This window comes from Puma concolor, chromosome B2 (assembly GCF_028749965.1).
Source record: "Puma concolor isolate L17-30 chromosome B2, mPumCon1.1.hap2, whole genome shotgun sequence".
NCBI lineage: Eukaryota > Metazoa > Chordata > Mammalia > Carnivora > Felidae > Puma > Puma concolor.
In genome coordinates, this window is record NC_141671.1 from 147479201 (window position 1) to 147503791 (window position 24591).

The 24591-nt window shown below is 36.9% G+C and overlaps 1 protein-coding gene and 1 pseudogene across 3 annotated transcripts in view; one reads left to right on the forward strand and one right to left on the reverse strand.

Annotated features, from left to right (window-relative positions):
- The window catches only part of PRKN (parkin RBR E3 ubiquitin protein ligase), a 1357610-nt gene that overhangs the window by 673391 nt on the left and 659628 nt on the right, over positions 1–24591 (reverse strand). For all 3 annotated transcript variants that reach the window (XM_086708284.1, XM_086708283.1, XM_086708285.1), the window contains one exon: positions 24505–24588. In XM_086708284.1, the coding sequence (XP_086564410.1) occupies positions 24505–24588 (84 nt within the window). The remainder of the gene's footprint in view (positions 1–24504; positions 24589–24591) is intronic.
- On the forward strand, positions 17717–18199 carry LOC112862009 (cytochrome c pseudogene; annotated as a pseudogene).

The following is a 24591-nucleotide window of genomic DNA, read 5'->3' on the forward strand; positions in this document are numbered from 1 at the left end:
ACTGAGCCAATCTCTAGCAGAGATTCCGTTAGTGATAGCAAAAGTCATCCAACACAATAATGTTCCTATTTCTTGTCTACCGCACACCAACACAAAGATTTTCAAAGGTAAGTTCAGGCTAATTTGTTTAATTTTCTTTATATTTTGTATTTTCTTTTTTTCTTTTGTATTATATTACAGTACTGTAATCATTTTTATATGAATATTTTGGGGTTGTGGAATGAATCATCTGAGTTTCCACTCTTTCTTATGGGGAAATTCATTTTGATATACAAGTACTTTAGATTACAAGCATGTTTCCAGAACAAATAATGCTTGCAAATAAGGGTTTAGTGTATATCTGTAAAATTAGGCAAAGGAGTCACAAAATACAAGGATGTAAACTATAATCCCACATACCTAAAATGTGAGAAGAAGAGGGGTAAAGAATGGAATTAAACTTAATCAACTTAATATAGACTGCTATATACAGACAATGTTATATACAAACCAAATGGTAACTATAAATCAAAAACCAGTAATAGATATGGAAAGAATAAAGAGAAAGGAAGCCAAGTATATCATTAAGAAAGCCAGCGAACCATGAGAGAAAGAGGAGAAGAAAAGATCAGAGAAAAACTATAAAAATAAGCACAAAAATAATAAAATAAAAATAAATATATATCAATCAATAATTACTTTGAATGTAAATGGACTAAATGCTCCAATCAAAAGACATGGGTAACAGAGTAGATAAAAAACAAGACCCATGTAAATACTGCCTACAGGAGACTCACATCATACCTAAAGAAACATGCAGATTGAATGGAGAAATACCTATCATGCAAATGGATGTCAAAAAAAAAAAAAAAAATCCAGGTGGCAATACATATATTGGACAAAATAGATTTTAAAACAAAAACTATAACAAGAGACAAAGAAAAACACTATAAACCCAACAAGAAGATATAACAATTGTGAATACTTATGCACCCAACATGTGGGTAACCAAATACATAAAAGTTAATAGCAAACATAAAGGAACTAATCAGTAACAATAAAACAATAGTTAGAGAGTTTAACACCCCACTCAGATCAATGGACAGATCATCTAAACAGAAAATCAACCAGGAAACAGTGGCTTTTAATGACACACTGGACTAGATGGGTTTAACAGATATATTCAGGACATTCCATCCTGAAACAGTAGCATATATATTCTTTTCAAGTGCACATGGGACATTCTCTAGAATAGATCATATGTTAGGCCACAAAACAAGCCTCACCAAATTAAAAAATATCAAAGGCATACCATGAACTTCTAACACAACACTATGAAACTAGAAATCTAGTTTCACAGGAAAAAATCTGCAAAGAGCACAAATACATGGTGGTTAAATAGTATGCTGCTAAACAACAAATGGGTTGACCAAGAAATCAAAGAAGATATATAAAGTTACATGAAGACTATTTAAAATAAAAACACAATGGTCAAAACCTTCAGGATGCGGCAGAAGTGATTCTAAGATGGAAGTTTATAGAAATACAGACCTACCTCAAGAAGCAAGAAACCCCCCCCTCCCCCCAAAAAACAACCTAACTTTACACCTAAAGGAGCTACAAAAATAAGAATTAGCAAAATCCAAAACAAGCAGAAGGAAGGAAATAATAAAGATTAGAGTAGAAATAAATGATATAGAAACAACAACAACATCAACAACAGGAACAACAACAACATAATAGGCCAGATCAATAAAACCAGCAGCTGGTTCCTCAAAAAGGTCAACAAAATCAGAAAACCTGTAGCCAAGCTAATAAAAAAAAAGAGAGAGAGAGAGAGAGGACTCAAATAAACAAAATCAGAAATGAAAGGGGAGAATATATAACTGACATCACAGAAATATAAACAAGAATATTATTATAGACTATTATAAATATTATTATTCTTATTATAAAATAATATGTTATTTTACATATTATAAACAGAATATTATAATACATCATAAGAGAATATTATAAAAATGATATGGCAACAACTTGGACAACCTAGATAAAAGAGAGAGATTCTTAGAATAAATAACCTACCATTACTGAAACAGGAAGAAATAGAAAACTTGAAAGACTGATAATCAGCAAAGAAACTGATCAGTAATCAAAAAACTCCCAAAGAAACAGAAGTCCAGGACCAGATGTCTTCACAGGTGAATTCTACCAAACACTGAAAGAAGAGGTAATACCTATTCTTCTCAAACTATTTCATAAGATACAAGAGGAAGGAAAACCTATGAATTTATTTTATGAGGCTAGCATTACCCTGATAACAAAGCCAGATAAAGACACCACAAAAAAGAGAACTACAGGCCTATATCTCTGATGAACATAGATGCAAAATTCTTCAACAAAATACTACCAAACTCAATGCAGCAATACAATAAAAAACAATTCACCACCACCAAGTGGGATTTATTCCTTGGAAGTAAGGTCGGCTCACTATTCATAAATCAGTGTGATACATCACATCGGTAATAGGATAAAAACCATATAATCGTTTCAATATGCAGAAAAACTATTTGACAAAGTATAACATCCATTCATGATAAAAACGAAACAAAACAAACCTCAACAAAGTAGGTTGAGATGAATATACCTCAACATAATAAAGGCTTTATATGAAAAACCCACTGCAAACATCATAATCAATGGTGAAAAAGGAGAGATTTTCCTTTAAGGTCAGGAACAAGATAAGGATGTTCACTCTCACCACTTTTATTCAACATAGTATTGGAAGTTCTAGCCACAGCAGTCAGACAACAAAAAGAAATAAAAGGCATCCAAACTGGTAAGAAAGAAGTAAACCTTTCACTATTTGAAGATGATATGATACTATATATAATTTTTTTTTTCAACGTTTATTTATTTTTGGGACAGAGAGAGACACAGCATGAACGGGGGAGGGGCAGAGAGAGAGGGAGACACAGAATCGGAAACAGGCTCCAGGCTCTGAGCCATCAGCCCAGAGCCCGACGCGGGGCTCGAACTCACGGAGCGCGAGATCGTGACCTGGCTGAAGTCGGACGCTTAACCGACTGCGCCACCCAGGCGCCCCGATATGATACTATATATAGAAAACCTGAGACTCCAACAAAAACTATTACTGATAAATGATAACTGGTTACTGATTACTGATACTGATTACTGATAACTGATAAATGAGTTCAGTGAAGTCACAGGATACAAAATCAGTGTACAGAAATCTGTTGCATTTCTATGCATTAGTAATGAAGCAGAAGAGAGAGAAATTAAGAAAACAATCCCATTTACAATTTACCAAAAATAATAAAATACCTAGGAATAAACTTAAACAAAGAGGTGAAAGAGTTATAGTCTGAAAATCATAAAGCACTGATGAAAGAAATTGAAGACAACACAAGTAAATGGAAAGACATTCCATGCCCATGAATTGGAAGAACAAATATGTTAAAATGTCTATAGTACTCAAAGCAATCTACAGATTTAATGCAATCCCTACCAATGTATCAACAGCATTTTTCACAGAACTAGAACAAACAATCCTAAAATCAAAAAAGATCCCAAATAGCCAAAGCATTCTTGAAAAAGAATAAAATTGGAGGTATCACAATCCCAGATATCAAGATATGCTACAAAGCTGCAGTAATCAAAACAGTATGGTACTGGCACTGAAATAGACACACAAATTAATGGAACAGAATAGAAAGCCCAGAAATAAACTCACAATTAAATGGGCAATTAATCTCCAACAAAGAAGGGAATAATATGCCATGGAAAAAAGACAATCCCTCCAACAAATGATGTTGGAAAAACTGGATAGCAACATGCAAAAGAATGAAACTGGACCCCTTTCTAACACAATATACAAAAATAAACTCAAAGTGGATTAAAGACCTAATATGAGACTTGAAACCATAAAAATCCTAGAAGAGAGTACAGGCACTAAATTCTTTGACACTGGCTGTAGCAACACTTTTCCAGATATGTCTCCTGAGGCAAGATAAACAAAAGCAAAATAAACAGGACTACATCAAAATAAAACCTTTTCACAGCAAAGGAAACAATCAATAAAACTAAAAGACAACCTACTGAAAGGGATAAGTTATTTGCAAGCAACATATCTGATAAAGGGTTAATATCCAAAATACATAAAGAACTTATACAATCCAACACACACACACACACACACACACACACACAAACCCACAAAGAATCCAATTACAAAATGGGTAGAAGATGTGAGCAGATATTTATCCAGAGAAGATATCCAGACGGCCAACAGGTAGATGAAAGCATGCTCAACATCACTCATCATCAGGGAAATACAAGTCAAAACTACAATATCATCTCACATCCATCAGAATTGCTAAAATCAAAAACACAAGAAACAACAGGTACTGGTGAGGAGTAGAGAAAAAGACACCCTCATGCACTATAAGTGGGAATGCCAACTGGTGCAGCCACTGTGGAAGACAGTATGAGGTTCCTCAAAAAGTTAAAAATAGAACTACTCTTCCATTCAGTAATTACACTACTGGCAATTTACCCAAAGAACACAAAAACAGTAATTCAAAGGGATACATGCACCCCTATGTTTACTACAGCATTATTTATAATAGCCAAGATATGAAAGCTGCCTAAGTGTCCATCGACATAAATGGATAAAGAAGTGACATATGCATATCCATGTGTGTGTGCGCGTGTGTGCGCGCGTGTGTGTATACACACATATACACACAATGGAATATTATTCAGCCACAAAAAGAATGAAATCTTGCCATTTGCAACGACATGGATGGAGCTAGAGAGTATAATGCTACGTGAAATAAACCAGAGAAAGAAAAATACCATATGATTTTACTCATATGTGGAATTTAAGAAGGAAAACAAATGAGCAAAGGAAAGAGAGAGGGGGAGAGAGTGAGAGACCAAGATAGAGACTCAACTCCAGAGAACAAACAGATGGTTACCAGAGGGGAGGTGAGTGAAGGGATGGGTAAAATAGGTGAAGAGGATTAAGCAGTCCACGTACCATGATGAGCACTGAGTAATGTATAAAACTGTTGAAATTTTGTGCCTGAAACTAATATAATACTGTATGCAAATATTCTGGAATTAAAATTAAAAAATAAAAATGTGGGGTTATAAAAATTATGCTGGCATATGGTTCTCAAAAAATAAAGATCAACAATAATGCTTTTCTAAGTCATTATGATGATGTAATATTTTTCCTCCCTATTAGCTGGTAGAAAATTTTATTTATGTTACATTCATGTATTATATGAAATGCAAATTGAGTATATTTTTATTTAAGGAACTACAGATGCTACAGTTTGCTACAGAGTTATTATCAGAGAAACCATTAATTTGAATGCTTCTTGTCATTTGTATAAATGGCAATCAACTGCATAAGCATTCTGGTAACTTGTCTCCAGTCCTGGTGGAAAAGGCTGGAGAAAAATCACCTTGTGAGATCAAATCTATTACGAGTCAACACATTATAGTAGCAACAGCTATGCTTATACTAATTACAATTTACTGATTCTTTACCATGAGACGTTCTAGCATATGCACTTTATACTCTGTATCAGACTTAGTCCTTCCAATAACCTTGTATAAAATGCACTGGTATCTCTGTTTCACAGACGAGGAAACTGACAGGGTGGAAAGATTTTGTCCGAGGTCACCAGCCGGTAAGTATCAGAACAAGAATTCCTATCCAGCTTCTCTGACCCCACTACCCAAGCGCTGGTCTGCTAGTTCAGTCTTTGGTAAAGTGGGACTCCTGTAAAAGCAGGACATTGACCTAAAACCATTTGTCAATATGTTGTTAATGGTGGCTTGGGAACTACACACACAAATCTAGAAGATCAGGGTGTAACTTCAGGGAGACATGATAAGATTACGTTGGGAAGATATATAACTGACTAGGAGGTGTATTTGGTACCTAGTAAGTGGGGGAATTGACCAGAAAATTCTTGTTATTGTTTATCCAATATTATCTAAGGTAAAAATATGCTTCAAATATACAAATGATTCTAGCCCAGCATGAATGAACTCTCTCAGGTCACATGCTTCATCATCAAACCACTGTCTGAGTTTTTAACTTGAACCCCCTTTCATAAATGTGTGGCATACACACACATATTTATACATCTGAGCGTGCATAGTCTTTTGTATAATAACATGATCATGCAGAACACCATGGAAGGTGTTCCAGGTATCTACGGCAACACAACACCCCAAATGTTAGTGGCTTAAACAAATTTTTAAAAATTTTATGTTACTAACAAAGCTGCAATTTAAGCACCATTTGGTGGAGGCTGTTTACCTCTGCTCCTGTTACAACAGCCAGGGAGGCTCAAAAGTTGGAGTGGTCTGAGGGCCCTCTTGTTCACACAAATGACCCTTGAAGATGGAAAGGCAAACCCGCTGGGTGTGGAATGCTTGGCTTCCTTAGGTACCTCTCCCTATTCCTGTATGGCCTCCTCTCCTTTTGGTCTCTCATCATTACAGCTGTAGGGAATCCAATCAGTTTTCTGTGTTGGTTGAGGGCTCCTAGTATGTGTGTCTCAAAAAAGAGAAAGCCACACAGATGTGGTTTTGCCTTTTGTGACCTGGCCTCACAACACAGCATCACTTCTACTGCTTTCTATTCTCTACAAACAGAGCACCATGGCTGGCCCAGGTGTGAGGGAAGGAGAATTAAGACCCAACGTGTAAGGAGGGAATCATCAAAGAACCTGCGGACACTTTATAAACAACCACACAAGGATGCATAGCTTGTTGATTTGGGGCAAGGCCCAGGGAGTTGGGAGCTGCCAGAGAGGAGCGGAGGTAAGAGAGACAAGAAAGAAGGAGGAAGGAATGGAGGGGGAGAGCTAGAGAGAAAGAGGGAGGGAGAGAGAAGGCAGAGGAGCAGAAGCAAAAAGGAAAAGAAACAGATCTGTGGGGGTAGATGTGAATATTGTGCAGTTGGAGATATTGTACCAAGAGTATAAATTAACAAACTGATATCATGGTTAACAAAGTCTTTTGCATGTTGGTTTAGCTCATGAGTTGGTCTCTGCAAGATAGAAGTTGCTAAAATTTAGTTCCTAAACCTGAAAATGTTTTTGGTCAGACCCATGGCAATTCTTACCAGTTGGAGGCCTTTCTCCTTAACATAGAGCAATTAATTTCCATTGATTCGGCTAACCTTAATTACTTTCTCTGCCTCGCTGCCTCCTCTAATAGAGATTGGCTTTCACCACTATGGAGGAGTTTGGTTGTTATTGTGGTGTGATTTTGTTCTCGCTTTTGGAGAGCTACCTGTGATATCTGTGACAGAATCTTTGTGAGGTAATCAGTTGTGATGGCTGGAAAGAAAATGTGGAAGACTCAGACTAAATCATAGTTGTTAATATGATGCCATTCCATGATTTCCAAAGATCCATGCTTTCAAGAGTGTGTAGTAACCAGGATTAGTGGATTCTAAATCCTAATTTGTAGTAATCATGACTTTGTAGTGTCCTCACTAGTTCCTCTGGTCTGGATAACATTTCCATTATTTGCTCTCTTGGGATCTGATAGTCACAGAGTTCATCTAGTTCCATAACTGTGGCTGATGGATCCTGTCCTACAGTGGCCCCTTTATAACAGTTCTGTTGACTATTTATTCCTTAAGAGTAAATATAAGCCATCCCTAAGAAGCTCCTCTGGGCTCAAATCTAATAAAATGTAGTTTAGTATTTCTAGTGTTGTGGTTTCATTCTTATAGAGCCACATGCCATAACTGATGACCTTCAATGAACCCCACTATGCATTCTTCTCCATTTATATTTGCTTTTTTGTATATGGGATAAACATTTTATCATTCAAGTGTGTGACTGAACCACAGTCCCTAGCAGTGAGTGCATTTTAAATATTTCATTGTTCAATCAAGAAAATGTCCAAATTTAAATGCATGCCTTATAATAACTAATACTACTCACTATTAAATACTAAATTAGAATAGATTCTCTAAAGGGTCTTCATATATTGGACACTGTGATAAGTGATATGATTTTAATTGCTTAACATAAATTCACTTAATGAGATTTATAATTCTTGTGAACATCAGTGCAAATTTTAATGAAATATTAGAAGCACATGGAGAATTGGTTCTTTGCTTCATTGAAATAGTTCATTTTTATAACGCTGGAAAAAGAATGAATAAATTAGATAACTCTAAGAAAAAATGACATTTCTGTGATCCAGAAAAACATAGGTATTTCTGAATAACTTATGAAAATCTACAGATATTGACAGTTATGCCGTCCCAACAGAATATCTTTCGTTTCTGAAAACCAGGAAAATTTACTGAGTCCTGACTCCCTACAAACACTCAGTGAAATTTCAAGAGTGATGTACAATCTTTACTTCACAAATGAAGACTGGAAATGAACAGAAGTTAATTAACATGCACATAAAAACAGAAGGAGTTACAGATACACTTAACTCAGTCCAGCACTCCTCAAACTGTTTAGCATATAGTTCCAGTCAGCTTGATTATCCTTAAGAAGAAATAGATTGTCAGATAGACTCAAAATTTATTTCTTGTAGTAACCTATTTTCTGCCCCCTCTAATATTTTCAAAAGTCAATGGCAACAGAACAAAACAAACAAACAAACAAACAAACAAACAAACAAACAAACAAAAAACAACTCTGGTTTTCCAGTAAGATTGACAAAAAGGGAGTGGCAGGAACAGAAGGAAAAGGAAACCCTTCATATTGGATCATCCACTGTGGGCAATTACAGAAAACAGAAAGTTGCCGATAAAGATAGAATTTCAATCAACCACTAAACAGACTCCCACTGAGGAACATACTGGAGAAACGTGAACAGATAGGACAGAAGACAACCATATGGCTGCTCTTAATGACCCAATAAATACAAGAAAAGTGTGGTGCTTCTAATGGGTTCCAAACCAAAATCTCATTTGTATGTTGTGTTTCTAGTTTTAAGGACGGCAAAATGCCAATTCTCATTTACCTTTATTCACATGTTCCTGGGGAATCGAGGACAATAAACAAATTGTATAAAAGTTATCTTTAAGTTTTGTTCCCTTCAAGATTGTGTGTGTGTGTGTGTGTGTGTGTGTGTGTGTGTGTGCGCGCGCGCCTTGCTCCATTCCACCCGTCATGCCAACCAGCTCAACTGCTATTTCAAAATATCTAAACTTCTCCATGGTCAGATTATTTCTATTATAATCCTCTACGTGGAAACCCACAAACAAAATAACAAATACACAAAAAGGAACCTGGACTGCCTCTTGTTTCCACTAAATTAGTCACCACTAAATTCTAGATGCTTCTCAAGGGGCTCTTCCTGCCTGATGGCTCTTCAATTTTCATCTTCCCTGCTGACAAGTGCCAGGTCATAGGGCTGGGAGGAGCTCTATGGAAGAAGAGAACACTGGTTTTGCACACATAGGAGAGCCGAACATTCTGTCTCACAGCTAATAGTAACTCATGGAATAAATGGCCCTCAATTTTCTATCTCTTTATTCCTATCTTTTTCTCTACCTCACAAACCTCTCTCCACCTTGCCAACATCACCACCTATGGAAATTACACCTGCCTTCCCTCAGGTACCATCTCCTGTGGGAAGCCTTTTCTTTAACTCCATTATGTGGAGGAAATTTCTCTTCTCTGAACTTTCACAAGCATTTCTGGAGCTTGTTTCATGGGATTCAGGATACACCACTTTGTCTTATTTCCTCTGCTTATTCACAAAGTGAAGTTTTTTTACAGTCTTCCATATCCATCTTTAACAATACTTAGTTTATGGGGTGCCTGGGTGGCTCAGTCGGTTAAGTGTCTGATTTCAGCTCAGGTCATGATCACGTGGTTCATGAGTTCAAGCCCTGCGTTGGGTTCTGTGCTGACAGCTCAGAGCCTGGAGCCTGCTTTGGATTTTGTGTCTCCCTTTCTCTCTGCCTCTCCCCCGCTCACACTCTGTCTCTCTGTCTCAAAAATAAATAAACATTAAAAAAAACAAAACAATACTTAGTTCATGGTAAAAGCCACCATTTGCCTGTATGTCTGACTCTACCCTGAAATTTTTTCCATACTGTGAGAGCAGCAAATAGAAATACTCGCTTTTCTTTCTCAGTGCCTGGCATAGAGGACATGCTCAATAAGTTTTTTATTTGCTCTGTTGAATCCGGATTGCAGTCATTACTGTAAAGTCTTAGCGCTGCAACTAGATTCCCAGTTCTTGAAGGTCAGCCTTTATTTTCTGCACAGTGACTAACACAACAAGTAAATACCTGTTATAAAAAGAACTGTATTTCTTTCAATGGAAGGACAAACATTTTAAAAATTATATTTGCTTTCCAATCTTGAAACATAAAAGTTTTCTTTTCATCTCATAAAAACACTGACATTTAGTTTCCAAAACTCTGATGATTGAAAGGGATGATGATTATTACCTACTTTATGGGGCGCTTGGGTGGCTTACTCAGTTAAGCATATGACCGTAGCTCAGGTCATGATCTTGCGGTTCGTGAGTTCCAGCCCCATGTTAGGCTCTGTGCTGACAGCTCAGATCCTGGAGCCTGCTTCAGATTCTGTGTCTTCCTCTCTTTCTGCCCCTCCCCCATTTCTCTCCCTCTCTCTCCCTCTCTCTCTCTCTCTCTCTCTTTAAATACAAATAAACACTAATTTTTTTTAAAAAAATCATTACCCACTTTAGGACATTCCAATCTGAGGATACCAAACTTTGTTTGTTTGCCAAGAACTATTAGTAGAAATAAATGTTTCACCACATGTGGTCAAGAGCACAGGGGATTCTTCTCAGTTTTGATTTCATTCTAAATCTCAAGTTTAGGAAACTGGCTTTAAGTATTTTTTGCAGCATATATCTTAAAAACTAAATTTTATCATAGCCCTTGATAACTTTTTGAGAGCTAGCTTGCCCTGAGTAAGAGAGATGATGGTTTCTTAATGACCTCCATCACCACATGATGAAGTGCGGGTCTCGGGGAGCCATCGATCACCTGCTTGAAGGATCAAGAGGGCTATTTACCCGCTGAGAAGCAGCCCTCATTCCCCTGTCCCATTACTTGTACATCTTCCTTCTATTCTTCTCACTCCATTAGCCTCCCGTGTATCTGCATGGTGGTGATCACAGAGTGACCTCCAGTCCTTAATCCCTGGTATTTCTAGTTGGGTCCAATCTACCATCCCAGTTGAAAAGTTCAATGATGTTTACAGTGGTATTTAATCTTCCTTTACTCCAGTTCTCAGAATTTCACTTATAAATCTATTTGAAATTATCTTATTACACCTATTGCTAGCTTTCCTGGTAGATCAATATACTTTCTCCCCAGTCTATAACCTAGTGGTCTAGAAATGTACCCTTTTTCTGATTGTGATAAATTTCCTTGTTGGTTATTTTTCATTGTCTTGGGCCCTTGTCTAAAGCCATAACACAACCTCCAATGCAGCCTCTTATCATATCTGGCTTTGGAATTGTTCTATGGACAAAAAGTAAAGTAACTTTTGAAGCCTCTGGGAATAGTAAACAGATTTTAAATTGCTCATCTTACAGTGTAGTGGTCATAGGCATGATTTTCTTCTATTGCATATAAAATAAGATACAAATTATGACACTTAGAATCATGGGTTATCAAGTGGAAAAAAATACAATTCACACAAAACAGGAGTTTCATGGAATTGAGACAAATTATTTTTAATATTTAAAAGTATATATTATGGAACTGGATATTTGCTTGAACAATGGCATCATCATATAACCAAGGTTATATGTGTGGGACTATGGTGTAGATACTGGTTACTTTGTATGTATAGGTATTCTGATCCACATGCAATAATTTCTGGTACCTTGTTTCCTTTCCTTGCAGATTTTTTTTTTCATGGAGCAGTACACAGGAGTCTTTAACAATAACGTGGAAATGGCTGTTGATATAATTTTCCACTAAGTTGTCAAAGAGCCTAGACAATAAAGGGGGTTATATCACAGAAAAATAGTTCAACTGAATTGATTCTTGGCTTCTAACCCTCCCAAATATTCTTAGGTTATTAAAAACTAGTTCAATTTCTTTAGTGCTATTAAAAACACACTTTTTTCTCCATAGTAGACTTCTATATTTTTTTCATATAAACATTTAATAATTTTATTTATATGTGCGAAATTTTCACTGATTCTGTAATAAAAATATCTATCTTCTAATTTTTACCTTAATTTTTTAAAATGAACCTTCTTGTTATATAGTACTAAAAACTTAGTTTAGAAGTGAACTGTCCTTGAGTCTGAATACTTGATCGGTTTTTGAAAAATGATCTCAGAAGTTTCTAGTTTGTCACCCAAATTGCATGTCAGACAACAGAGAACACTTTGTCATGCTTAGATACCATTCAATCATAATCTGCGTTTGACTTCAAAGCTTTCACAATTCAATTTTATTTAGAATTAAGAAAACATGACTACCGAGAACAGGAAAGGGATACCATTTCTCTTCAACCAAACATCAGGGCAGAAAGAGTGGGGAGCACATGCCGTCTCCTCTCTCATTTCTGCTTTTATTCTGTGCCCTCCACACTTACATGCCCAGCTGCCCTCTGGGATGGATGAAGCCCCTGGAAGCTACAGGGCTGGAGTTAACTACCTATTTGGAAATGTCTGTGTCCATGTGGGTTACTGAGTTGTGCAGATGGGCTTAGCAACACAAGGTTATGGAGTCTGCAGCTCCTTTTATATCTTGCAGATAAAGATGGTCTCTTATGACTATCTCAGGGATACCTGGTCAACTTGAACTCTTTCCTTAAGAGCAAAACAGAGCAAACTTTTCATTATTATTAGATACTGGAAAAAAAAAAAGAACATACAGTCTATACCAGGAAACCATCCTGAGAAATCTTGAGTCTCATTTTGTGAGATTCTAATCAAGTCTAAAACAATCATAGAAACAACAAAAAGAAACACAGATTCCCTTTGAGGACAGTCATTTGATTAAACTTAAACATTAATTAGAAACATTTTGGACATAAACTATGCAAATGCTCTCTCTAGAAAGTTTTTTCAGTATTGGGTGACTCTTATTTACTCTTCATTTTGTTTTACCCAACATCTACCCAGAAGATGAAATCAGAGATACAGACTATGAATATTAACTTTTATTCAAACTAATGTTCCAGTTGACATATCCTGAGCCCAACTGGGGAAAAATATAAGAAATAAATTGTATGTTAAGTAAGATGGTATCCCCCCATTTGTTACATTGAGTTTAATAATTATGCTATTTATTATAATTTAGGGGATAGTTTTTAGTATCTAATTTCATTTGAGCTATTTTAAGATGTCCTTCTCAACTTTTTCTGACAAATAACAGAAGTTCCATGTAAAAGAGATTAACACATATCGAAGTCGAATAATTTTAAACATTACATTATTAAAAATACATTATTTTACATGGGATATCAGGTAACTATTACTAGTCAGAATGTAAAATATGATGTATGTTATAGGATGTTAACTAGTAAAACAATACTCTTTAACAAGAACAAAAATAATGACCTTAGTTCATTTATTACTTTGAAGATTGGTATGATCGGAATGTGTGTTGCACCAGACTGATAGGTTGAAGCCTAATTCCCATTGTGATAGTATTTGGAGGTGAGGCCCTTAGGAAGGTGACTGGGTCACCTCTGCTTCCAAGGGAGCAGAGAGCTCCCTTGTCCCTTCCACCACGCAATGGCATCCGTGAATCAGGAAGTGTGCCCTTTGTTTTTTATAAGCCACCTGTTTATGGTATTTTGTTATAGGAGCCTGAAGGAACTAAGACAAAGACATGATTTAATTTTTTGTCCTTGTCATCTAAGAGACTATCCCCTTATCCTAAACCCTTCTGTCTAATTGTAAGGTGTGAGGGAAGAGGCTGCATTCTCACAGTTGGCTTAGAAACCCTTCATTACCACAAAAGCACGACTAAGTCAGAGGTTTTCACAGGGAAGTGTTTGATGAACAGGGGATACTTGTTTTAACTTATAATTTGGAACTCAGAAATAACACCCAGAGAGAGAATGAGACTTCTGGGCATGTCTTAGCCTTCATGTATGCAACTAAGTAAAACATATACCTCACTGCATGGACAAACACAAATATGTTTGCTGTTTAAGGGATCGTACATAAAATATATATACAAAAAAAGATTTACACAGAAAATTTAAAGTCTTATGTCATATCCAAAGTTGACTTAATTTTACTCATGGAGAAAATCCCAAGTGATTTCTGTCCCTCTTTAAATCTCAAGCATATATACTCTCTGAGCTGACTAGAACTCTTTTTATAAAAAAGGTAAGATGCCTTTCAGAACTAATGCTATGTTCTTTCCTTGGATAACAGCGATTAGTGTAAAACTGAATTAGGTACAGATTTCTCTGTCTATAGTGTAGGTAGGGTCAAGTTTATATTTGTACTCCTAAATACAAAGGTTAGATTTCACTGCTACTTAAAATGATGTAGTTAGATTATCTTTAAGTGTATAAATATTAATTATGAATACATTAGGGACCCTGTTCTTTTGAATTTTAAGTATATGGATATTTTACTCAAGTGATAGAAATTTAACTTTTCATGAGAATATATTATCTACTGTATAAAATACTGTCAAAAACTTAAAATACCCTGCAAATTTAAGTATGAGAAACTACTTAAAATGAATATCTTTTCACCTCCTTAAGAAACAAACATCACACACAATGATTTAGAAAATACAGGAGTTTATATTTAGCTGCATTGTAAAAATGTAATTCACAAAAAAAGGTGATAAGAGAAAGAACAAATGAAATTTCTCACACTGAGTGCTCTGCCAGCCACTGGTATAATTATAAAAAAGGTGTGCATGCCTCCAATTCCTTTATCTAACCAGCACTTAGTGTTCACTAAAAATGAGAGAAAATTAGTTGGATATGACAATTTCTTTTTCTACCTTCTTAAACAATATGTTTAAATCATTTTACTCTCTCTTATTTTATAAAATAAGCCCTTATGGTCCTAAATATTCCTTTGAAATTCTAATTTAACAACATCCCTAAAGATTTGATATGTGGTGTATTTTCATTGTTGGTTGCTTTCATTTTTCCATTTGGGTTTTTTATTGACTAAGATAATTGAATTTCCATGTTTCAGAGATTTTTATGGTTATGCTTTTGTAAGTGTTATTTAAATGCTTTAATGCTCCAAAACATGATCAATTGTTGAAATGTTCCAAATATGCTTTGAAAAAGGAGGTGTTCTCCAGGTGTTGTGTGCAGTGCTCACAATGTGATACTGGTTACTGGTTGGACTGATCAGTCACATGCTTCTTGATTATGCTGCTGGAGCTCCCACCCCTTGGAGGTTAATGTTACTGTCTCCTGCCCTGTGCCCTATTTATTCATATCCTGGGTTAATTCTGACAATTTATCTTTAATGTATTTTGAGTTCGTGTTACTAAGATCATACAATGTTTAAACTGCTATATCTTTCTCGGTTATTGAAACTTTTAGCAAAACCTAGTTTTCATAATGCTTTTTAGAATTTTAAATAATGTAAAGCTGCCGTGTAGTGCCCAGTCACCCCACCACACCCAACCATGCACCCTCAACCACCATTGCGTGCAGGGACCATCTTTGTGCCCCGGCCATCCTAGCACACAGCCCCTAACCACCACAGTGCTTGGGGAGATGTGGCATAGGACTAGTGGCCCAGTGCAAATTTTGCTACCACCACTACCCTGCTCCCAAGCTCCCTGGTGGGCATACCCCTCCAGAGCTGGCCTACTGGGGTCCCACTAACACTACAGAGAGCAAGAACAGTCCACAACAGGCAGAAAGTCAGTGAATGTGCTGCAATGAAAGGAAACGTGACTCAAACACAACAGTAGAGCATAAGCAAAACACCTGGGATACTCTCCTGAAGTGCCAGGTTCTGATGAACAGGGACTGTAGGGCACTCTAGGAACTCTTCATAAAGTCACTGCTTTCAAGAGCAGAAGAAATAGCTGACTTTCTTAATACACAGAAGGAGATACAGAGAGGCAGACAAAATGAGGACACAGAAATTTATCCCAAATGAAAGAACAAGACAAGGCCACAGCTGGAGATCTAAGCAAAAACAGATATAAGGAACATGTCTAATAGAGAATTTAAAGCAGTGATAATGAAGAAACTCACTGGACTTGAGAAAAGAGTGGAAGAATGTGTGAGACTCTTAACAGAACAATAAGAAATAACAGAGCAGAGATAAAGGACTCAATAAATTAAATGAAAAACACACCTGATGAAATGAACAGCAGGATGGAAGAAGCAGAGGAATGAATTAATGACCTAGAAAACAGTAATGGAAAGTAAACAAGTTAAGCAAAGAGAGAAAAAAAAAAAGAATTATGCAAAATGAGAATAGACTTAGGGAACTCAGTGACTGTAGCAAATGTAATAACATTCATATTATAGCAGTTCCAGAAGAAGAAGAGAGAGAAAAGGGGACAGAAAATTTATTTGAAGAAATAATAATTGAAAAATTCCTTAATGAAGGAAACAGATATCCAGACCCAGGAGGCACAGAGAACTCCCACAAGTATCAACAAAAGCAGACTCACACCAAGACATGTTGTAATTAAATTGGCAAAATATTATAATAAAGAAAAAAAATTAAAAGATATAAGACAAAAGATGTCAGTAACTTACAAGGGAAAACCCATAAATGTAGTAGGAGATTTTTCAACAGAAACTTGGCAAGCAGAAGGAAGGGCAGGATGTACCTAGGGTGCTGAATGGGAAAAATCTGCACCCAAGAATACTGTATCCAGGAAGGCTATCATTCAGAATAAAAGGAGAGATAAAGAGTTTCCCAGATAAACAAAAACTAAAGGAATTCATGACAACTAAATCAGCCCAGTGAGAAATATTAAAGGGGACTCTTTGAGTGGAAAGGATGGACCAAAAGTGACAATATCAAGGTAGAAAACACAAAATCAGCAAAAATGAATATTTCTGTAAGAAATCAGTCAAGGAACTCACAAAAGAAATACTCATAGAATGTGGGAGGAGAGGAGCAAAGAATGGGTTCAAACTTAAATGACCATCAACTTACTATAGATTGCTATCTGTAGAAGATGCTATACACAAACCTAATGGTAACCATATATCAAAAACCACTAACAAATATGCAAAGTATAAAGAAGGAAATCCAAATATATCACTAAAAAAAATCAGCAAAACATGAAGGAAATACAAGAATCAGAGGAAATGTTCAGAAACGACCACAAAACAAGTAATAAAATGGCAATACATAACATATCTATCAGTAATTACTTTGAATGTAAATGGACTAAATGCTCCAATCAAAGGACATAAGGAGACAGTGGATTAAGCAAACAAACAAACAAAAACAACAAACAACAAAAAAGTAAAAACAAAAAACCCAACAAGAGCCATGCATATGCTCCTTACAAAGAGACTCATTTCAGACCTAAAGACACCATCAGATTAAAAGTGAGGAAGTGGAGAAACCATCTATCGTGCAAATGAATTGCAAAAGAAAGCTGGAGTAGCAATATATATATTGGACAAAAAATACTTTAAAACAAAAACTCTAACAACAGACAAAGAAGGACACTATATAATAGTAAAGGGGGAAATCCAGAGAGAGTGGGACATCTGGATTGTGAGCAGGCACCTTTGTTTCATGCAGGACCAAAGAGCAATTTAAACATGGGTTATGCTGAAAAGGGCAAGAAGATTTTTGTTCAGAAGTGTGCCCAGTGTCATACCATGGAAAATGGAGGCAATCACAAGCTGGGCCAAATATCCATGGTTTATCTGGGCAAGAGACAGGTCAAGCCCCTGGATTTTCTTACACAGATACCAACAAGAACAAAGGCATCTCCTGGGGAGAGGAGACACTGATGGAGTATTTGGAGAATCCCAAGAAGTATATCCCAAGAACAAAAATGATCTTTGCCGGCATTAAGAAGGCAGGGGAAAGAGCAGACTTGATAGCTTTTCTTAAAAAAGCTACTAAGGAGTAATAGTTGGCCATTGCTTTATTTATTACAAAACAAAAATGTCTCATGACTTTTTTATATGTGTACCATATTTAAATTGATCTCGTACACCTGAATTCAGATCACTAATGGCTGATAGAATATTTCTTTTGGACAGTCCTGATTTAAATAAGATTGGCTCGTGGTTAAACGAATATGTGATTGGCAGTGTTCAGCTTTTCACAGAGCTGGTAAATGCCATCTCTAAGCTTACAGGAGATTGGTTTTATAGATTTATATAATTGGTTATATTAATATATTTAAATACTGAGGGTGAAGTTTCACTCTATCAGAACAGCAAGGCTCAGCTGTGTTTCAAGTTGTTTGTTAGCCTATTAAAGGCAAGGGCTAAAGATAAGCTGACAATGTCTCCTTTCTCCTTTTAGTCTTAACTCTGCCAATTGAATTAAAATTCCTTGCATTTAAAATGTTGCCTTTTGCTTAATGAAAGGCATGTTGGGGTGGTTTATGCATGATATTAAATACAGAATATTAACACTTCTCAAAAAATATAAAGGGGAAAATCCAACAAGAAGATATGACAATTGTAAATACTTGTGCACCCAACATTGATAAAACGGTTAATAACAAACATAAAGGAGCTAATTAGTAACAACACAATAGTAGTTGGGGACTGTCACACCCACTCAATGGACAGATCATCTATACAGCAAATCAACAAAGAAACAATGGCTTCAAATGATACACTAGAACAGATGGATTTAACAGATGGTTTTAATAAAATAATAATAGAACAGATCAGTGAAACCAGGAGTGAATTCTTTGAAAAAAATCAATAACATTGATAAACTTCTAACCAGACTCCTCAAGAATAAAAGAGAAAGGACAAAAATAAATAAAATCACAAATGAGAGAGGGGAAATAATAACCAACACCACGGAAATACAAACAATTATCAGAGAATATCATGAAAACTATATGCCAACAAATTCATAAACCTAGAAGGATCCCTAGAAGAAATGGATACATTCCTAGAAACATATAAACTACCAAAACTAAACCAGAAAGAAATAGGAAATTTGAACAGACCAAAAATCAGCAAAGAAATTGAATCAGTAATCAAAAAATTCCTAACAAATAAAAGTCCATGACCAGATGGCATTACAGGTGAATTCTATAAAACATTTAAAGAAGGGTTAACACCGATTCTTCTCAAACTATTCCCAAGAAACAGAAAAGGAAGGAAAAGTTCCAAATTCATTCTGTGAGGCAAAATCCTACCAAAATCAGATAAAGGATCCTCAGTGGGGAAAAACAGAGAGCTTTCGCCTAATCAGGAACAAGAAAAGGATGTTCACTCTCACTACTGTTATTCAGTATACTATTGGAAGTCCTAGCCACAGCAATCAGACAATAAAAAGAAATAAAAGGCATCCAAATCAATAGGAAGAAGTAAAACTTTCCCTATTTGCAGATGACATGATACTATACATAGTAAACTTAGAAGACTCCACCAAAAAACTACTAGAATTGATACACAAATTCAGGAAAGTTGCAAGATACAAATCAATGTACAGAAATCTATTGCATTTCTATACACCAATAATGAAGCAGCAGAAAGAGAAATTAAAAAAAACAATCCCATTTACAATTTCACCAAAAATAATAAGATACCTAGGAATAAATCTAACCAAAGATTAGATGTGGAAGACTTGTACTCTGAAAGCTATAAAACATTGATGAAGGGAATTGAAGATGACACAAAGAAATGAAAATGTAGTCCCTGCTCATGGATTAGAAAAATAATTATTATTAAATTGTTTTTACTACCCAAAGCAATCTATACATTTAATGTAATCCCTGTCAAAATACCAACAGCATTTTTCACAGAACTAGAGCAAACAATTCTAAAATCTATATGGAACCACAAAATATACTAAATAGCCAAAACAATCTTGAAAAAGAAAAGCAAAGCTAGAAGCGTCACAATTCCAGACTTCAAGGTATATTACAAAGCCGTAGTGATCAAAACAAAGCAGGAAGGAATATCCAATGTGAAAAAGACAGTCTCTTCAACAAATGGTACTGGGAAAATGGGACATCAACATGCGAAAGAAATAAACGGGACCACTTTCTTACACCACACACAAAAATAAACTCAAAATGGATTAAGGACCTAAATGTGAGACTTGAAACCATAAAAATCCTAGAAAAGAACACAGGCAGTAACCTCTTTGATATCAGCTATAGAAACTTTTTTCTAGATATGTCTCCCGAGGCAACAGAAACAAAAGCAAAAATAAACTATTGGGACTACATAAAAATAAACAGCTTCTGCACAGCGAAGGAAACAATCAACACCAAAAGGCAACCTACAGAATGGGAGAAAAATATTTGCAAATGACATAGCTGATAAAGGCTTAGTATCCAAAATATATGAAGGACTTATACAACTTAACACTCAAAAAACAATTAATCCATTTAAAAACTGGGAAGAAGACTTGGATAGCCATTTCTTCAAAGAAGACATCCAGATGGCCAACAGACACAAGAAACGATGTTCATCATCATCGCTTACCATCAGGGAAATGCAAATCAAAACCACAATGATCTATCACCACACACCTATCAGAATGGCTAAAATCAACAACACAAGAAACAACAAGGGTTGGTGAGGATGTGGAGAAAAAAAGAATCCTCACGCACTGTTGGTGGGAATGCCAACTGGTGCAGCCACTGTGGAAAACAGAATGGAGGTTCCTCAAAAAGTTACCAATAGTATTACCATTACATCGAGTTATTCTATTACTGGGTATTTACCCAAAAAATACAAAACACTAATTCAAAAAATTATATGCAGCCCTATATTTATAGCAGCACTATTTATAGTAGCCAACATACGGAAGCAGCCCAAGTATTCACTGATAAATAGATTAAAAAGATGTGGCATAGATATACAATAAAATATTATTCAGCCACAAAAAATGAAATCTTGCCATTTTCAAGGACATAGATGGATCTACCGAGTATAATGCTAAACTACCTAAGTCATAGAGAAAGACAAATACTGTAGGATTTAACTCATATGTGGAAATTAAGAAGCAAAACTAAGGAGCAAAGGGAAAAGAGAGAGAGAGATCGAGAGAGTGAGAGAGTGAGAGAAATTAAAAAAACAGACTCTTAACTACAGAGGACAAACTGATGGTTAACAGGGGGAGCTGGTGGGGGATGGGGGGAGATAGGTGATGGGGATTAAGGAGTGTGCTTGTGGTGATGAGCCCTGGGTGTTGTACGGAGGTGTTGAATCGCTATGGTGTGCACCTGAAAGTAATATAACACTATATGCTAACTAACTGAAATTAAAATAAAAACTTAAAAAAAAAAAGAAAAATGAAAAATTTTAATAATGCTGTTTCCCCAAAACTGATTTTATATGCAATTAAAATGGTTTCAAAAGCTGCCCTTTGGTTAATGTTTGCCTGGTATGTCATTGTCCATTCTTTAATTTTCAGTGCTTTTGTTCTCATGTTTTAGGTATATATCTTGTTTCTCGCATAAAGCTGGACGTTCTTTAAAACTTTTTTTTTTTTTCAACATTTGTTTATTTTTGGGACAGAGAGAGACACAGCATGAATGGGGGAGGGGCAGAGAGAGAGGGAGACACAGAATCGGAAACAGGCTCCAGGCTCTGAGCCATCAGCCCAGAGCCCGACGCGGGGCTCGAACCCACGGACCGCGAGATTGTGACCTGGCTGAAGTCGGACGCTTAACCGACTGCGCCACCCAGGTGCCCCTGGACGTTCTTTTAATAAAGTCTTAGAATCTTTGTCTTTTAAACTTTTGTTAGCACATTTACATTTTGTTTTGTCACTGTTGTATATGGTTTTATTCTATTATTGTGTGTGTGTGTGTGTGTGTGTATGTACACGTATACACTTCTTATTTGTCCTACTTGCCTCTACTCTACCCTCTTCTTTTTCTTTTTTAAAACTAATTTGACATCTGTATTTTACTTCAACCCCCTGGATGATTTTCCTAGGCAATTCAAACGTGTTTTCAGTCTAAAGGATTTGATGCCGAAAAGCTCTGGTCTGAGCAGATCACTGGGCCAGACACTGCTTCCCATGACGTTACATGGGGCAGCTTCCAAGGAGGCCCCCAGACCAAGGCTCCAATGATGGCCACGGAGATGCTGAAATTGGCCAGGACCAATGACCTTTGAGGGTGTGGTTGTGTGCCTGTCCTGGGAGAAGAGAGGCTCTTGGACAAGGGCCCTGGGGCATCTATGGTGTGTGGCCTGCATAATTTTGCTTGTTCCCACTGGGGCTTGACGTCTCCAACCCCACATGGTCCCACAACAGAGGTGTGGGGAGGAGGCCTGGGTGCTGGCCAGCAAGGACTTGACTTGGTCTAGCCATATGAGACCCAGCCTTGAACCTTCAAATTCAAGGTGTTTAGAAAGGCCTTCCAAGGTAAGCAGCTCTTAATTACCACCTGACACTTCACAGGAACACAACCCCACACAATCAGGAGTGTGAGGTGTCCTCAGAAACCACGCAGCAAGGAAAAGTCTTCCATGTGCAACACCAGTGAGGAAGCCTTCATTCCAAATGCCCTCCTTGTTTGGCACCGAAAGTTTTAAGCACAGAAAGGTGTCTGACTGCAATGAGTCTAAGAGATCCAAAGCTCCCACCTCTTTCCCGAAGTGCTCATTGTAGAAAGACCTCAGAGTGGGAAAGCCTTCTTCTGCAGCTTCTGTGACACCGGTGACCAGAAGGTGACATGCTGGTAGGGATTTATGAGTGCAGTCAATGTGGCATGCTTCCAGCAGAAGAGATACACTTGGTAGTTCACACCGGAGAAGGTCTTTGACCATGGGAACGTGGGAACCCCTCAGCATACCTGTGTCCTTGCTCTGGAGAAATGTGTTCACACCTGGGTGGAACCTTAGGAGAACAGCCTTTGCAAGAAAGCCTTCAGTCATAATTCAACTCTAGGCACCAGAGTCGCAGTGGGGAGGGACTACGAGAGCCATTTGCATGCAAGCCTGCAGGGGCTGTGTTCCATTCCCTGTCCTCCCTGGGCAGAGCTCTTTGACGCCCAGAGCCCACAACAGAAGCCTCCTCTCCATCCTGGCTCTGCTGGGATATACATCCGCCACCCACATTGTCAAAGAAGGTGGCCTCTGTGTCTCCCCTGCCTGTTACTAGGTTAGGCACGGAACTCACAGGGTGGCCAAGGGGACCTGAGAGGCACTGTTGGCAGTTTTTGAGCAATGCTCCCTCGCTTCATGGATTTTTTTAAGTGGGGTTCATGCCCAGCCACAATGTGTGTATTATACACACATTGCATTTGTATGCATGTATGTATATCTCATTATATTTAAGAATTCTGCTCCATAAATATATACACTCTAACTTCATCCCAGTAGTAAACTTACAAGAGTGTATTATGCCTCAATACCTGCGAGTGACACACAAGTCATTATTTTTCTTCAGGATTTGCATTAATAAAAATCTGTTCATGGTCCTCGGCCCTGTTTGATGGAGAGTGATTGCTTGGGCTGCTCACTGCTACCTCAGTACTTTGCAATCACCCTGCAAATCGGAGAGAGAAGACGCGCCTAATAGCTGTAGCTCCAACATCATACCTGTTGCCACTGACAGACTTTATTCCTTAGAGGAGATACCAACTGCCAGCTGTCTGTGACAGTTTGTGAACTAACATTGACATTTGTGTTGGTACCGTAATGGTATTTACAGCTCAGGAGATAATATAAAATCAGATTATGATAGATCCAGGAATTTTTGAGGCAAAAAGTAAAACAATACACAAATTACCAACTTGTTTGGGATATGAAATTATTTAGAAAATCACTTCAGGACTCAGAGTCTCTTTCAAGAAATACCTCTTCTATGCGAAACATCAAGATATGCCCCAGGTTTGCACAGAGAAAAGGGATTGCAGAGAACAGAAGATGGTAATTCAGTTGTATAGCTGTTCATCCATACTAGATTTTCTAGTAGCCCGCTGTGTCAGAAAAGGAAAGGTAGAGATGAAGAAAGAAAGCCATTTTGAATGATGTGGGAATATAAATACAAAATATCACAGGATCGGCACAAAGATTAACCATATATCTTTGTTATTTTCTTTTTCTAGGCTCTGAAGTGGCTCTTCTTCATATTCCATGAATATCACTTTTTAAGAAGTTTAAATTGACATATTTCAACATAGTCACCTAAAGTGGTTAAGCCTCTGGGAAAATGACACTGGAAAGCAGTGAAAAAGGTAGAATTTTGGGTGACTATTATAAAAGCTTTGAATCAGAGAACACTTTTGCTGGATACTATCATATGGAAGAAAAGTCAGCATTCTTGTCTCTATTCTCATTTCCTACTAAACCCTGAAGATGTCATAATGAAAAAAAAAAAAAAAAGAAATGGACTTGACTGGGTACTTACGGCTGTAGTCCCAGGACAGCTTGCAGTTTGACATTCACCAGTCATCCGGTTTGGGATTAAGACATCGTCCCAGCAAGATGGACCCTT